At 39.1% G+C, this 17,834-nt stretch overlaps 1 protein-coding gene across 1 annotated transcript; it reads left to right on the plus strand.

Annotated features, from left to right (window-relative positions):
- The first annotated feature begins 12,665 nt into the window (after nucleotides 1-12,665).
- On the plus strand, nucleotides 12,666-17,834 carry LOC107801096 (putative UDP-glucuronate:xylan alpha-glucuronosyltransferase 3). The gene is made up of 4 exons (XM_016624372.2): nucleotides 12,666-12,960; nucleotides 14,805-15,014; nucleotides 15,421-16,058; nucleotides 16,420-17,834. Exons 1-4 carry the CDS (start codon nucleotides 12,893-12,895, stop codon nucleotides 17,448-17,450), a joined length of 1,947 nt encoding a protein of 648 aa, XP_016479858.1. The 5' UTR covers nucleotides 12,666-12,892; the 3' UTR covers nucleotides 17,451-17,834.

The following is a 17,834-nucleotide window of genomic DNA, read 5'->3' on the forward strand; positions in this document are numbered from 1 at the left end:
TATCTACATTGGGCACGCATATCCGGCCTTGCATCCTCAATACCCCCATCATCACCAATAGTCACATCTTTGGCATCGTCGTGCTGAACTCTGTCCTTAAAGACAAGCAAATGAGGATCATCATACTGACGCTCTCTGATGCGATCAAATAAGGAAGACCAAGAAATCACACAAGCCATTACCCGACTGGGCTCCGAAATATCCAACCTCACGAACCGATTGGCCAAGGCTTGAACATCAACTGCAAGAGGTCTCTCCCCAACAAAAATATACGCCAAACTCCCCATACTCACCGCGTTCCTACTGAAAGCATCGGCCAATACATTGGTCTTCCCCGAATGGTACAAGATAGTAATATCATAATCCTTTAGCAGCTCCAACCATCTCTGTTGCCTCAAATTGAGATCCTTCTATTTGAACAAGTGCTGGAAGCTACGATGATCAGTAAACACCTCACAAGACACACCATAAAGATAATGCCTCCAAATCTCCAATGTGTGAACAATGGCAGCCAACTTCAATCATGAACAGGGTAGTTCTTCTCACGGGTCTTCAACTGACGAGAAGCATAAACAATAACTCTACCGTCCTTCATCAACACACACCCAATACAAACTCTCGAAGCATCACAATACACGGTATATGAACCTGAAGCTGATAGCAAAACTAACACTGGAGTTGTGGTCAAGGCAGTCTTGAGCTTCTGAAAGCTCGCCTCACACTCATCACCCTTTTGAGTCATCTTGGTCAAGGGTGATGCTATAGATGAAAATCCTTGAACGAACCGACGATAGTAACCTGCCAAACCGAGAAAGCTACGAATCTCTATGGCTGAGGACGGTCTGGGCCAACTCTGAACCACCTCTATCTTCTTCGGATCAACCTGAATACCTTTACTGGACACCACATGCCCCAAGAATGCCACTGAACTGCGCCAAAACTCACGCTTGGAGAACTTTGCATAAAGCTTCTCATCCCTCAATATCTGCAACACAACTCTCAAATGCTTCGCATGCTCCTCTTGACTATACGAATACACCAGAATATCATCAATGAAAACTATGACAAATGAGTCGAGATAAGGCCGAAACACGATGTTCATCAAATGCATGAATGTTGCTGGGGCATTGGTCAGCCCAAAAGACATCACCAGGAACTCATAATGACTATATCAGATCCTGAAAGCTGTCTTAAGAATATCCGAGTCCCTGATCTTCAGCTGGTGATACCCTGAACGAAGATCAATCTTGGAGAACATTCTCGCTCACTGAAGCTGGTCAAATGAATAATCGATACGAGGCAAATGATACTTGTTCTTGATTGTTACTTTGTTCAACTGCCTGTAACCAATGCACATCCTCATTGTGCCATCCTTCTTCTTCACAAATAGAACAGGCGCACCCAAGGCGACACACTAGGCCGAATGAACCCTTTATCAAGGAGTTCCTGAAGTTGCTCCTTCAACTCAACTGGTTCCATACGATATGGTGGAATAGAAATGGGCTAAGTGCCCAGTACCAGGATAATACCAAAATCAATATCCCTGAACAGGGCCATGCCCGATAGGTCTGCAGGAAATATATCGGGAAAATCCCTCACTACGGGAACAAAATCAATACTGGGAGTCTCTGCACTGACATCCCTCACAAAGGCTAAGTATGAAAGGCAATCTTTCCCAACCATCCGTTGGGCCTTCAGAAATGAAATCATCCTACTGGGAACAAATTGAGCCGAACCTCTCTACTCAATTCGTGGCACATCTGGCATAGCCAGCATCACTATCTTAGCATGACAGTCCAATATAGTACGATACGTAGATAGTCAATCCGTGCCTAATATCAAGTCAAAGTCCACCATACACAGCAACAAAAGGTCCACTTGGGTCTTCATACCCTCAATAGTTACCATACACGACCGGTACACACGGTCCCCAACAATAGTATTGCCTACCGGCATAGATACATGAACAGATGAAACAAGAGACTCATGAGGCGTATCCAAATAACGAGCAAAATATGATGAAACATATGAAAAAGTGGAACCGGGATCAAATAACATAAAGGCATCTCTGTGGCAGACTGAGACAATACCTATAATCACAGCATCTAAAGCAATAGCATCGGGTCTAGTTGGGAGTGCATAAAAACAGGCCTGACCACCACCTAATCAATCTCCATTTCTGGGGCAACCCCTAGCCAACTTTCCTCCACCCCTAGCTGGCTGGGTAGGTTGTGAAATAACTGGTGCTGAAGTCGATGGCTGACTCCTCTGCTAAGATGAACCCCCAAGACGACGAGGACACTGCCTCCACATGTGTCCCAACTCTCTACACTCATAACAACTCCCCGGTGCTGGAGACATGGACTGAAGGGAACCCCTAGCACCGAAATGACTAGCAGATGCACCTGGCATAGAAGAGCCCTGAACTGATGGAGCACGGGATGAACTCTGGGCTAGAAGGGCACTGAATGATGAATGGCCCTGATGAGAACTGTGAGAACCATGGCCCGATGATGCCCCATGATAACCTGGGCGGGCTAACTGAGCATGCCTGAATGGGCGGCCTCTATCGTGTTGAAATTGACCTCTCGAAGAAGCACCACTAAAACCACCAAATCCCCGAGGCCTTTTGGCCTCCCTCTCATCTCGCTCCTGGCGACGAACTGACTCAATCTCGCGAGCGATATCAACAACCGCCTCAAAAGTAGCACCTGACACCCTCTCCTTGGTCATGAGAATCCGAAGCTGATATGTGAGGCCATCAATGAACCTCCTGATCCTCTCTCTATCCGTCAGAAACAACCAAATAGCATGACAGGCTAACTCCGAGAACCTCATCTTATACTACGTCACAGTCAAATCACCCTGTTGCAATTGCTCGAACTACCTATGTAGCTCCTCCTTATGGGACTGTGGCACATACTTCTCCAAAAAGAGAACAGAGAACTGCTGCCAAGTAAGGGGCGCTGCACCAACAAGCCTACTCCTTTCATAAGCCTCCCACTAAGTGAAGGTAGCTCCAGAAAACTGAAAAGTAGTAAATGCTACCCCCGCCGGTCTTTAGAATACCCACTGTATGAATAATCCTCTGATACTTGTCCAAGAAACCATGGCATCATCGCCCTCTATACCATTGAAAGTCGGAGGCTGAAGTCTACCAAACCTCTCCAATCTGCGATGCTCGTCCTTTGGCATAACAGGAGCTACATAGTCCTGAGCAGCTGTAACCTGCTGGGCTGGATGTGCCCCGGCGTCTGAAGTCCCTGCACGACCTACTCAATTTTGCGAGCGGTGGGAGCCTGAGTGCCTCCCCCTGCCTAAGAAGTAGTTGCGGCTATAGTAACTGAGACCTCCGGAGCTAGGCCAGCGCATACTGATAAAATCTGGGTCAGGGCTTCCTAAAGGCTTAGAATCACAATAGACACAGCTGGTGCCTGAGCTAGTACTGTCGAAGCGCCCATAACTGGGACCTGATCATGAATTGGGGCGGCTGATGGATCTGCAGGTGCTGCCCTAGCTGCTGTGCGGGCTACACCCCTGCCCCTACCACAGCCTCGACCTCTAGTGGCCCCAACTGGTGGTACTGGTGGTCGTCCATCCTGACCAGTAGCACGTGTCCTCACCATCTGTGAGAGAATAGAATAACAGAGGTTTAGTACTAGAATCAACAGATTCGCATGACAGGAATTCAAGGATATGAAGTTTTCCTAACGGTTCTGCAGCCTCCCGAGGATAAATACAGACGTCTCCGTATCGATCCACAAGACTCTACTAAACCTGCTCATGACTCGTGAGATTTATGTAACCTAGGCTCTAATACCAACTTGTCACGACCCTAAAACAGACCCGGTCATGATGGCGCCTATCATGAAACTAGGTCAGCCGACACAAACCCCAAAACCAGCCAAACAATTATAATAAGTCATTTAAAGTCATTAATAATCTAAAATCCCAAATGTAAGATAGAATAGAATGGTGCAGAAACAAAACACGGCCAAACATTGGGGTGTCACCAGTCATGAGCATCTTCAACTTGTCTAGGAATATGAAAAGACAACATAGTCTGAAACAAAGCTAATACAAAACTGAATAAAGATAGGAAGGAGAAGCACTGGGCTGTGAATGCCAAATAGCTACCTGGTCAACTCCGAAAGCCTGCTGGAAGCCAAATCAGCACTTGCTATCGCGACTCGAGACTCCTGGATCTACACACAGAGTGCATGGAGTAATATGAGTACGCCAACTTCGTAAGTAATAAAAGTAAAAGTAGCTGAGCAGTAAGAAAACACGTAAACCATGTCAAGATGCTACAACAAAATAGTATAAGTCCAGAATAATGCAATAAAACAATAAAATCCGTAAAAATGGCTCAGTTTAGTGAAAATCCTTTAAAAACGTCTTTCAATAGTTTCAAACGAGTGATGAAAACAGTGAGTAAAAGAATAGAAATGTAAAAATCCCCTCGGGCATAACATTAATGGAAACCAGCCCCTCGGGCTACATCACAATCACTTGTAATCAGCCCCTCGGGCAATAATATGAAACAACAACAGCCCCTCGGGCAATATCACATCTCACACTGGGTACCCGCATTTACTGGAGATGTGCAGAATCCTGGAGGGGCTCCTACAGCCCAAGCGCTATAACAAGCCATATCGTGGCATAATCAAACAGGCCCTTGGTCTCATAAAAATCATGCCCTCGGCCTCATAATCATGAATCAGTAATAACATGTTGCGACATGCAGCCCGATCCCATAATATCCTCACAACACAGACCCTCGGCCTCACTCAGTCAAAAATCTCTCAAGCCACTCAGGCAACTGTAAAACATGATGCTCAGCCCAAAATATCATTTAAAATATCAAAAATGGAGTAAATACGGTTGGGTTATGAAAACAATAGAATACAGTATGACTGAATACAAATATGAAATAAAAACAGTGAGGAATAGTAGTAAAAATTCCCTAAGGGTCCAAAACAGTTGGCATTCAGCTCAAATATGGCATTCAGCCCAAAATATGATAATACTTTCCAAAACATAACGATATCAAACAAGTTTTAATAAATATGCGACATAACAGTTATACGGGAAACGGACTAAGCCATAATCCCAAATGGTGCACGACCCCACACTCGTCATCTAGCATGTGCGTCACCTCATAGTAGCACCACGATGTGAAATTCGGGGTTTCATACCCTCAGGACAACATTTACAATCATTACTTACCTCAATCTGGTCCAAACCCTAGCCCGCGATGCCCTTGCCTCTCGACTCGACCGCCGGAGGCTCCAACTCTAACCAAAAATAGATCTATACCATCAAAATATGCTAAGGGAACAAAGCTCACTCCAAAATAACCAATTAACACCAAAAATCCCGAAATAAGCCAAACCCGACCCCCGGGCCCACATCTTGGATCCCGATAAAATTCACAAAACTGGAATCCTTACACTCTCACGAGTTCATGCGTACCAAATATACCAAAATTCAACCACAAATGACCCCTCAAATCCCTAGATTAAGGTATCCAATTTTTAAGCCCTAAACCCCCCAATTTTGCTACTAATTTCCATAGATTTCAAGCATAAACATTTAAAACCCATCATAGAAACAAGTTTAGGGTCCAAAAACCTTACCTCTACAAAACCCTCTTGAATTCTCTCTTTAATTTGCTCTCCTAAGCTCAAACCCGTTACTGAAAATAGTGGAATAACCAAAAATTCGCAAAGGACTTAATTTATATGTTCTGCCCCAGCTAAACCACTTCGGCGGTCAAAATTTTGCACTTGTGGTCCCAGGTGCGCATTTGCGAAAGTCACTTATCCTCTCAAGGACCGCACCTGCGATTAAAATCTCGCACTTACGCTATCGCAGGTGCGTTCGAACCTCCACATCTGCGGTTCTAGCTCTTCTCACCCATTTCCGCATCTACGGCTACTCGTCCGCTTCTGCGGTCCCGCACCTGCGGTCCCCAAGGTGCAAGTGCGGTTATGATAGTAATTCAGTAGCTTCAGCTGCAAATTTCAAAGTCCAAATTCCCCGTCAACCATCCGAAATCACCCCGAGGCCCCCGGGACCTCAACCAAAAGTACGAACAACACATATACCACTATCCAAACTTATACCAAACTTCAAAACACCTAAAAAAACATCGAATAAACAAAATAACATCGGATTCAAGCCTAAGATTTTCAAAAACTTTTAAATTACGCTTTTAATCAAAAAGTCTATCAAACCTCGTCCGAATGACCTGAAATTTTGCACACACATCACATATGACACAATGGACATACTCCAACTTCCGGAATCCCATTCCAACCCATATATCAAAATCACCTTTACCAACCGAAAAAATGCCAAAGTTTCAATTTCGCCAATTCAAGCCTAAATCTACTACGAACCTTCAAAATACATTCCAATCACACTCCTAAGTCCCAAATCACCTCCAGAAGCTATCCGAATCATAAAACCAAATTTCGAGATCGTTTACTCACAAGTCAACTTTCGGTTGACTTTTTTAACTAAAAGACTAACTTAAGAGACTAAGTGTCTCATTTCTCTACAAAACCACTCCATACCCAAACTAACCAACACGATACCACATAATACAGTTGAATAAGACATAAAGAAGCATAAATGGAGGAAACGGAGCGGTAACTCATGAAACGACCGGCCGGGTCGTTACAAAAATAAACCTCCTAGAAAGAGCCTCGGCGACCACATTATCTTTGTCTTTCTACACCTTTAGCACTCACAAAAAAATAAAGAAAGACCACTTTATCAACACAAAAAGTATACTTTTTCAAATTAACAAATAATCTTTCCTTTCTAAGAACATGTTCAACTGCTCAACATGCTCTTCAATTGACTTTGAATATATCAAAATATCATGAAAGTAAACTACAACAAACTTTTCAATAAAGGGTTTCATATAGTTCATCACCATCATGAAAGTGCTAGCTGCATTTGAAAGTTCAAAAGGCATAACTATCCATTCATACAGTCCAAAATTAGTTTTAAAAGCGGTTTTCCACTCATCACTGGGTTTCATTCTTATTTGGTGATAACCACTTCTCAAGTAAATTTTACAAAAGATAAGAGAGCCACTCAATTCATCAAGTAAGTCATCAATCCTAGGTATAGGGTTATCAATAGCCCTACAATCAACGCACATTCTCCAGCTTCCATCTTTCTTTGGCACTAGGATCACGGGCAAGACACAATGACTCAAGCTTTTCCTTACAAATTCCATCTCAAGAAGGTCATCAACTTGCTTTTGCAACTCTTTTGTAGCTCCGGATTGCTCCTATATGCCGCTTGATTTGGAAGTTGAAATCCCGGAACAAAGTCAATTTGATGCTCTATTCCCCTCAAAGGTGATTGTTCTCTTGGTAGCTCTTCGGGAAAGACATCTTCATAACCTTGCAAAAGAGTAGAAACTTCACTAGGTACAAAAGGGGTTAGCTCATTAGTAGTCAAAAAATAATCTTTATGCATAAGAAGTATAAGTGAATGGTTATCCTCAACCTCTCTCAAAGGATCTTGATGACTAGCTAACAAACTCGCTTTTTCTTTCCCTCTAGGCTCACTCTTATTTTGTAAAAGTGAAACCTTTCCCTCATTTTTCCTCTTTTTCCCACTTTTTTCTCTCTTGAAGTGCCACTCTTCTCACTTTTTTTCCTTTATTGAAGTATCATGCTTCTCATTTTTCTCTCTCTCGCTCGCTTACTCTTTGCTTTTTCCCTCAATTCTCTTATTTTTTTGTAATCTTCACTCACTTGAAATAGTGTCAAAGGTAAAAGAGTAAATTTATGTCCATCTTTAACAAGAGAGTACTTATTAGTTCTTCCATAATTTTGCTTCTCTATCATATTGCCAAGGTTGGCTGATGATAGGCTATAATTGCGTATTTTAGTCGCTTATTATACTCAAATTTACTGCACTTTAATTGAGTTTGAGCTTTAATCGCTAGTGTCTTGCACTAATTGTGTGTTTTATGCTTTGTAGGATTGATTCCGAGCTATGTAGATGTTATAGAATGAATTCAAGTGATTTGGAGCTTTGAAATCTGAGTAAAAGCCCAAGAAATTAAGCCGAGATCGTATTCGGGGATCAACGGATGATAGAGAAATAAAACGAAGAATCGAGTAGGTATATTGTGCATTGTCTAGTACAATATACATAACTTTTTGTTCATAACTCCATTTGAGCCCACAATATATGGTTGGAAAGCTAACTCAAAGAGCTACATCTTTCATGTTTTATGTTTTTCCAAATTCCAAATAGAACAGGGTGAAAAATGCGGTCGAAACTGTGACCAAGGACCTGACGCGACAGAAACAGTATACCTGCCATATACCGCGGTTGACCGCGACCGCGGCAGTCTAAACGTGAAATATTGTCCTTTTTCGCGTAGGAGAAGGTATAATTATTTGGTCCCGATACTACTTGGTATATATACATGGAAAAACGGTATTTTAAGAGTTGGACACACTTTTGACATAAAAATTAGACCTAAGGAGGCTAAGGAGACTGAGGATTCGACCTAAGGAGTCAAGAACACAATAGGAGCAAGGCGGGAAATTCTTCAACGAGTTTTTCCTTCCTCTTCCTATTTTTCATTGTTGGTTATGATTTTTAGTATTGTAGTTTTACATACTATTATGAATAGCTAAATTGTTATCTAGGGTTTTGATAGAACCTTTTGTAGGATAAATTCTTGTTATGTTTTTATATAATTGAGCCGTTGGATTTCTCTACTTGTTCAACTACGTGTTTATTGTTGTTGATTGAATGGCCATCGATTGACTGTGCCTATTTATTATGCGTTCCTTGAGAAATGATACATATTTAGGTGATTGTTGAACAAACGTCACTCCTAACGTATGTGAGAAATCAATACAGCAGGTTTAAAGGTAGGTTTACAAATAACAAAGCCTTGACGTGGTCATAATGAGCGGTTAGATAAAGCCAACTAGCGTAGTTCGAGAGAATATGTCTAGTAAATTATTGTAGTTACTCGAGAGAGAATTACGACACCTAAAGTGCTCACGGTCAGTAGAGAATACATTGGAAAAATTGTAGGGAACACAGCTAGAAGGATTCCGACAATTGGGGAAATCATAACTCTAGACCTCCTTAATTTAGTCTCCAACCCTTTGTCTCGTTAGTTGATAATTTTACCGTTTTCTAGTATTTGCTAGTTAATTAGTTAGAAATATAAATATCAATCTTTATAATTTAGAAAATTGTTCAAACTTGTCTTTTTAGTGATATTAAACAGATATAGCTAAGCCTTAGTTCTCTATGGGATTCGACTCCGGACTTTTAGACCGGATTATATTTGCAGCGACCGCTTATCCTTTTTAGGACTAGAGTTGGGCGTGATCATCGGCCTAGAAGCAAATGACAAGCTTGCATTGGCACTACATCACACCAAACTTTATCATGATACTTTCTGATCTTGAACTTTATCAATTCTATCTTTGTCACTTTGAGCTCCCGACACTCATTTAACCATTGTACCATATATGGTGTAGGACGCTTCTTTGTAGGCAAATTCAATTGCTCTACCAAAGATGCACTTGCCACATTTGCACAACTTCCATTATTAATTATTATTGAGCAAACATCTCCCATAATCTTGTTGGAAAAATTGGTTATGGAGAATAGGATTAATCAAAACTTGAGGCATGTCAAGAATACTTCCTTTATGATATTTCACTACACAATAAAGCATAAATTAGGCGTATCCCCCAGGATTCAACAAGCTCTTCCAGTTATTAAACTGGAACAGAACTAGCAGAAAATTAAAGAAAGAACGAAGAAGATTCAGAAAGTTGCAGAAAATTGTGTCTTTAGCTTTCCAAAGACCATGTTTATATAGGTGTTGCTCCAACGGCTAGTTTATAACAGTTAGTTTGACTATTTCAAGATGAGAGAAAGTTGATAAAAATAAGGTACACTTCCTTTTGAGATATCCACAAATGACTAAAAAGACCCTTAGATGCTTGGGCTCTCCAATTGTAAGTGGGCCTCTTCATATGAACTTGGGCCACTATCCTTGAATATCGTAAAAATAGCACGGTCTAGCCAGTTTTCGGACTGGTCATTCAAAAATAGCCAGCGTTTACCAAGTCAATGAAAAATAGCCACTATTTTGCTGCAACAGAGACCGGTCCAGCATAATATACTGGAGTTCGGTGCACCTGTGTATGAACTCCAGCATATTATGCTGGACCGGTATACTTTGCTGGCTCCAGTATAATATACTGGAGAGTGGAGAACCAGTGCTCCAAACTCCAGTATATTATACTGGACGGGTATATTATACCGGAACTTCAGTATATTATGCTGAAGTATTTTTTCGGATTTTGAACAATGTTTTTGTTCAGATTTATCTTTACATGAAAAGTGACTAAATTTCGATTACTTTTGAAACTAGGCTATTTTTGAACAACCACTTGTAAATCTGGCTATTTTTGAATTTCTCCCTTGAATATCATTTGGATGAAATTGTGGACTCTATTAGGATTTTCCAAAAGATCATTCAAATCTTCCAACGGTATCAAATGCATCCCAATAATTTGAAGGTCCTCGGCTTGACTCCTAATGAACGGTCTTGAAAGCATAGACGTAATGTGGTCACCCCGGGCATGATAAAACTCACATTCTGCAAAAATTATTTTTACTTTACTTCTTTATTTTATTATTTTATTTTAACTTACCTTGAAATGGTCAAAAGTAGCCCGTACAACATTAATTCTCAAACTAGTCAGTAAACTAACTGGTACATATTTCATATTAGAGGATTATTCTGATTTCTTGATACACTAGCTGTTTATTATTAAAATCTAATATACTAGCCATTTGGTTCAGCACCTATATATAAAAACATAGTTTTTGGAGAGCTAAACACAAATTTTTGAAATCTAATTCTTTTTTTCTCATGGGTTTTCCTCTTCTATAATTTGTTGTTTCTCCTCTTAGTAGTAAGTGAAGAAACTTGTTGAATTGTGAAGAATACACCTAATTTTATTCTTTATTTTATGAGTGAAATATCCTTAAGAACAATGTCTTTGACACAGCTCAAACTAATATCTATTCTCTGTAATCAATTTTTCGCCAACTCTAGCATCCTTTATAATATCTTCAACTCTAGACCAAGTTTCTTTATCCACAATTCATCTTAAATAAAAAAATCAAAATATCTTCAACAACTTCATAATATTGCTTTTTCATCATCAATTTAGTTCAGTTTAATATACATGCTTTCTCTTATATATCAAGTCTTTACCCCTTTTCTTATCTTTTATAAATTCTATATAATTATTCAACCTCAAGCCCTTTTAGTTGGAAAAATTTGACAGTTCTTTATTGGCTAAGACCTTATGTGAAGTGAGCATAGGATTTCATAGTCAAATAGTAAAGTCTATTCTTCAACGTTGAAATGGTTGTTCAGCAATTTCGAACTTGACCGTCAAGAATTTCATTGGGCATTTCCACTTTGTTATAATTGTTTGTAATTAATGCATGTTCAAGGATTCATGTGGATACCAAATACTAATAGATCTGTCACAACTATTTATATTTGTAAAACGTTTGGAAACAATAATGTATGTCAGCAAATAACACACTATCAGCAAATCGTTTCATATTTGTTTCTTGACTTTAACAAAATTTATATTGATTCCACTTATCAAAATATTTCGAGAGAATTTTTTTTTTCTAGTTTACCATTTTACTTTTAATTATGAAATTAAATATAGTAAAGAGGTAATTTTGACCATTTTCCCTTTTAAGTTATACTTAAACCTATTTCTAAAATTTGGAGTTAATGCTTTGACGTTATTCTTTTATTTTACCCGTTTAGTTTAACATTTTGCTACTATTAAATTCGGCAAAAAATACTACGTCACTTCTTAATAAATGCTGACCAACCTTCAATAAATTGCTATGATCATCGCTCCGACATAATATCAGCTATTATAGGAAGGTAATAACCCTCTTTCCCAAATATCATTTGGGCTATTCAATAAATAAATAAATGGGATTAATACAAATAATGTACGCTATTAGGAATGTTAATGGACACGGTAGTAAGAGTCTCTTTTTGTTTTATTTATCTTTTAACAGGATTTCACAAATTTGGAAAGAGCTGAATTATACTTTTAACCCTACAAGAATTAGTAACAATTGTTGGTAAAAAAATTTCTTGAAAAAGAAAAAACCACCCGACGGACCTTAATTTGACCACTCTGTCTTTATGTGAAAAACTTATTACATAAAATAAAATACTAAGCCGCCTCAAATGCCAAGTAATTTATAGCCTATTTGGCCAAACTGCAAAAATCAGCTTATTTTGAGAAGTGTTTTTTTTAAAAGTACTTTCGATGAGAATCAGTTTGTGTTTGGCTAATTAGTTTGAAAAACACTTCTGAGTAGCAATTAGTATTTGACTAAGCTTTAAAAAATTGATTCTAAGTATATTTTTCTCGAAAGAAGTACTTTTTTGTGCTTCTCCAAAATTGCTTCTGCTTCTCCTCGAAAATACTTTTTTTTTTTCTTCCAGAAGCTTACGCCAAAAGTGCCTTTAGAAAAAAAAAAAAAAGAAGCTCTTTTTGGGCAAAAATAAGGCCAAACAGGCTATTAGTACCCTTAACAACTTAACTATTGTGTTTGATTTGTTCCACTAACAAAAATCACTTCTTTGTCATTTTCTCTGTCTTCCCATCTACCCAGATCATGCTTTTTCTTTCTTCTCCAAATAATCAAGAACTGATTTTTACATAAGTGGTTTTTTGAATCTTTGAAATGTGAAGTTGGTTTTATTATTTTCTAAGTCAGATGTTGCCTTCCTTAAGCTGAATTTGAGTTAGAAAAACCCAAAATGAGAGGAAGCATAGTTGGTGCCTCACCTAGTCCTATTGAACCTAGACAGAGGCTCTCTGTATCCACGTAAGTATCTAACTATGCTCTCTACTTGTTGATTTTTCCATTGATCTTAATTTTATTTTATCAGTACAAGTTATCTTATGGTATTTTTCTCAAGGGCATATTTGCATTACTCATTTGCTTACTGCTTGTCTATGTTTACATATTTGGGTGTGCTTATTTTGGGTCAAGATTGGTTTTTGGTTTAGATTTTTTGAGATGGAGTTGAGTACTAAAGTGTTAGTGGAATAAAGTTCATTTTTGCTTAATTTTTTTTTTAGCTTCATTTACTTCTGAGAATAATTTGGGGGAATAAAATGAAGATTAGGTTCACTTTTTGGGGATGATAGATATTGGTACTGTCCTCCAGCTAATTCTTGTGTATCTGTAGATCTAGAAACACTGTAGCTCAATAGTAGAGTTTTGTATCCTAAATGTGAAATGAAGAGACAAAAATGAGCATTTCATTCTAGTTAGTTGAAAATTGAAATATCTTGAAAAGCTGAGTGACAAGCTGCTTCAGTCATAGTAGACGACCTTTTGGTAGTTTTAGCAGCAAAACATGATGTATGAGGTAGTTGTGCACCCGTTTGTTTAACTAAATCTTATTCAGTAGCACCAAAGAGCTGACACATTCATGCATGACATCGTCGGCTGATTGAGCTCTTTTCTTCCATGTTATAGTTTGTATTTATTCCTCTGCCTGCTAGTTCTTTCTGCTTTATCACTTCGTGCGTCCTTGCTGACTTAATTGAAAATTTGGGTGATGAAGACTCGCTTACCTGGGAAAAATTATTTAAATTGGGAGAGTCTTGTTGAGAGTTTGTATGCAGGGTGGAAAATGTAAGATGTGGCATACTAGAAATGTTAGCATTATGGGCTTTTTGAACCCTACTCTTCTCCGTGATCCATCCAAACCATGATCTTTTTTATCCTAATACTGAAATCCTATTCCTTATGGGTGTTACCTCACATTAGATGACATCCAATCTCACATAATATGTTTTCAGATTATGAGTAACATGGTGTAGTGGAAGGGTATCATTTGTTGGAGAAATCTGAATAAGGGGTTTTCCTTTCATTTTGGCATATGTTCTATGAATAGAAAACGGTCATTTGCCACAGGTAGCATTCATAAGTTCTTTTATTTGGAATGGTGGGAAATAGTGGCTTCTTTACTCTCTGTTACATTCTTAAGTTTTCTTGATTTAACAAAAAAGGTGGTCTCTTTCCCCTCCGTTTTAACACATGTCAAGTTGAAAAAGAAGCTTTTGAATTGTCAGTTTTACCTGCCCTGTCTCCTTTTCTTTCTCTATGCCAAACTAGTACCCCAAGATCTCAGTTCTCTTTTTGTTTTGTTGTTCTCAAAGAATAGGAGCTGAGGCTGTGAGGTTGATCCTGAAAATGTCAATCCTTGTCCTAAACGAAGATCTCTTAACTGGTCCATTAGATATTAAAAATGACACAACTCGGAAGAGGATTCAATTGTTGGATGTACTCTTATTGAGATCTCTCTTAATGATCCAAGTCCGAACCTGATTGTATAAGCAATTACATGGGACCCTGAAGTTTATGGAACTTTTATGGCTGTTTTGTGTTTGAATCGCAATAGACTAACCACTGAGTCAGATCTATTATCTTTATTTGAGATGTGGTATCTAACTTCAAAGTCCAATCCAGTCTTCTAAATTTCTGACAGAATTGGCGCGAGGTCTCTGATGGACATTCTCACCATTAATGACTTTGTTTTTGACCCAAAAAAGGAAAAAGTTCAAAGATTCAGAAATCATCCAACATGATAGTGATTTTGTCATATTTATGATGACGTTGACTGCCTTTTATATGCTAACCTCTGTTCTTTGGTTCAGGGAGGAAACAAGCAAAAAGAGGTTTTTGAGAAGTAAAGTTTTCAGAGATGGGGAGAAAGGCCTCCATAGCCCCACCAAAAACAGGAATTTCACATGCAAGTTCCCAACTTTAAAGCTCATATTGGGTGTTATTGCTCTGGGAGCATTTTGGACACTCTGGCATTCTCCAACAATTTATAACACGGAATACATATCTAGTTCAAACTCTCGGTAAGTATAGGGCTTTTCGTCTTTGTTATTTCCATATGGTTAAAGATGATAACATCAGTGCATACTGAAGCTATCCTAGATATTTTGGAAGCTCCGTAAGTTGCGAGGATAGGTTTTTTGTTTCTTTTTTTTCCTCTTCTTCTGTACGTATGATTTTGGCACAGTTTCTGTGAATTGATATATAAAACTTGTTACCATTCTTAAAAAAAATGATTACATTAAATAAACCTTCGTGTACCTTCATTTCTTAGGCGGCTTAGTGAGACCTTCAAAGAGATTATTTATTTGGTGTTTCTGGGTGAACAAGTTCCTAGCAATGATTAGAGAAACTTCTATTTGTTAAACAGATTATTTTCTCATATTCTAATTCTTTTTCTTTGCTCCAATTTTGGAATCTTGATTCTAGGGCTGCTTTGGTGCACAGAGGGTTGAGCGATGGTCCTTCAGCTGATCAACGTTATACATCACTTTTAGATATTGATTGGGACCAAATTTCCAGAGTTATTGAGAAACTAGCCGATCAACATGCGTATCAGGGAGTAGGACTATTAAACTTCAATGACAGTGAAGTCGATCAGTTGAAGCAGTTACTACCTGATGATGAGCATGTGATCTTGAACCTAGATTACGTCCCGAACAATATAACATGGGAAACATTATATCCTGAATGGATAGATGAAGAAGAAGAATTTGAGGTCCCCACTTGTCCTTCTTTACCCCAAATTCAGTTTCCGGGTAAACCAAGGATTGATCTCATAGTTGTAAAGCTTCCATGCAAGAAGTCCAAGGACTGGTATAGAGATGTAGCTCGTTTGCACTTGCAGCTAGGAGCAGCAGGGCTGGCTGCCACTAATAAAGGGTATCATCCAGTACACGTGCTTCTTGTTACTGAGAATTTTCCTACGCCCAATCTGTTCACCTGTAAAGAGTTAGTTGTACGTGAAGGCAATGCATGGCTATATGAACCTAACCTGAACACTTTAAGAGAGAAGCTCCACCTCCCTGTTGGGTCATGTGAACTTGCAGTTCCTCTCAAGGCCAAAGGTTAGCTTTTGATGGTTACTTTTTTGTCAGAACGCTATAACTCTGATACTGGTGTTTAATTTATTAACTATTAAGAACTGCCAACCTGACCATCCTTGAATTTTACTCACTGCCTCTTGCAAGACATTGCAGGGGGTCAAGTTAAACTATTTGACATGTCATACACTGTTTATCTCCGCCTTTATCCATCTTCGTATTGTTCTCTTCCATTCTTCAGGATTTGAGGGAGTGGAGTGTGGAATAAGCAGTTGGGCACTATTTAATTAGTCCACCTGAAATGAAAACAATGAGAGGATAACCTCCAAATTCAAGTTAATTTCTCACAAATGATGATAAAATCTAACATTATAAGTTTCTGCAGCAAATTGGCACTCTGGAAATGTGAGAAGAGAAGCCTATGCAACTATTCTCCACTCAGCACATGTTTATGTATGTGGGGCCATAGCTGCAGCTCAGAGTATCCGCTTGGCAGGTTCAACACGAGATCTTGTGATACTTGTTGATGAGACTATCAGTGACTACCACAGGGAAGGTTTGGCGGCTGCAGGGTGGAAAATCCACACAATACAAAGAATAAGGAATCCTAAAGCTGAAAAGGATGCCTACAACGAGTGGAACTATAGCAAATTTCGTCTCTGGCAGCTGACAGATTATGACAAAATCATCTTCATTGATGCTGATTTATTAATACTGAGAAACATTGACTTTCTCTTTGAGATGCCTGAAATAACCGCTATAGGAAATAATGCTACCCTTTTTAATTCAGGTGTGATGGTTGTTGAACCATCAAATTGCACATTTCAGTTGTTGATGGATCATATCGATGAGATTGAATCGTACAATGGTGGGGATCAGGGGTATTTGAACGAGATCTTCACATGGTGGCATAGGATTCCGAAACACATGAACTTTTTGAAACATTATTGGGAAGGTGATGAGGAGGAGAAGAAGGAAATGAAAACACGTCTTTTTGGTGCTGATCCTCCAGTTCTCTATGTCCTGCACTACTTAGGTCTGAAACCTTGGTTATGCTTCAGGGACTATGATTGCAACTGGAATGTGGAGAAATTGCAAGAGTTTGCAAGTGATGTTGCGCACAGGACATGGTGGAAGGTCCACGATGCAATGCCGGAGAACTTGCATAAATACTGTTTGCTTAGGTCTAAACAGAAGGCTGCACTGGAGTGGGATCGAAGGGAAGCTGAGAAAGCTAACTATTCAGATGGTCATTGGAAGATCAAGATAAAGGACTCGCGTTTGCAGACTTGTTTTGAAGATTTTTGCTTCTGGGAAAGCATGTTATGGCACTGGGGCGAAACAAACTGGACAGATAATGCCACTGCTTCTCCAACACCTCCCACGGCCAATACTGCTTCACTTTCTTCTTTGTAGGTAGGAGGTTCTGTTACGATTCCTTTCTACATCTGTAAGTATCACAGAGTCACAACTTAAATGTCAACCAATGCCATAATTTATACATGGTGTTAACACTTGCCCCGCCCTCGAGAATAGTCTGTTCTGCAGCTGTGCTGCTTCAATTCTTTGCCATCTTGTCTTGTTACCTATACGATTGTTTCAGCTTAGCCAAATGGGGGTGGCTGGCTTCAGGAGTTGGTTTTTCTCAATTATCCTTTTACTTTCGGGTACAGATTCTGAAGTTGCAGTATGTTTGAGAAGTCATTCAGAATCTCTCTTTTGAGGCACCATATCATTGTTGTATTGAGGGTAGAAACAAAGTATACTCACATTATATATGAAATTTATTGATTTTAGAAA

The sequence above is a fragment of the Nicotiana tabacum genome, chromosome 16 (assembly GCF_000715075.1).
Source record: "Nicotiana tabacum cultivar K326 chromosome 16, ASM71507v2, whole genome shotgun sequence".
Classification (NCBI taxonomy): domain Eukaryota; kingdom Viridiplantae; phylum Streptophyta; class Magnoliopsida; order Solanales; family Solanaceae; genus Nicotiana; species Nicotiana tabacum.

Coding starts and splice junctions, on each gene's coding strand:
- LOC107801096 (XM_016624372.2), top strand. CDS start 12,893: ATGAGAGGAAGCATAGTTGGTGCCTCACCTAGTCCTATTGAACCTAGA. Junction 12,961..14,804: donor CAGAGGCTCTCTGTATCCAC/GTAAGTATCTAA, acceptor TCTTTGGTTCAG/GGAGGAAACAAGCAAAAAGA. Junction 15,015..15,420: donor ATATCTAGTTCAAACTCTCG/GTAAGTATAGGG, acceptor TCTTGATTCTAG/GGCTGCTTTGGTGCACAGAG.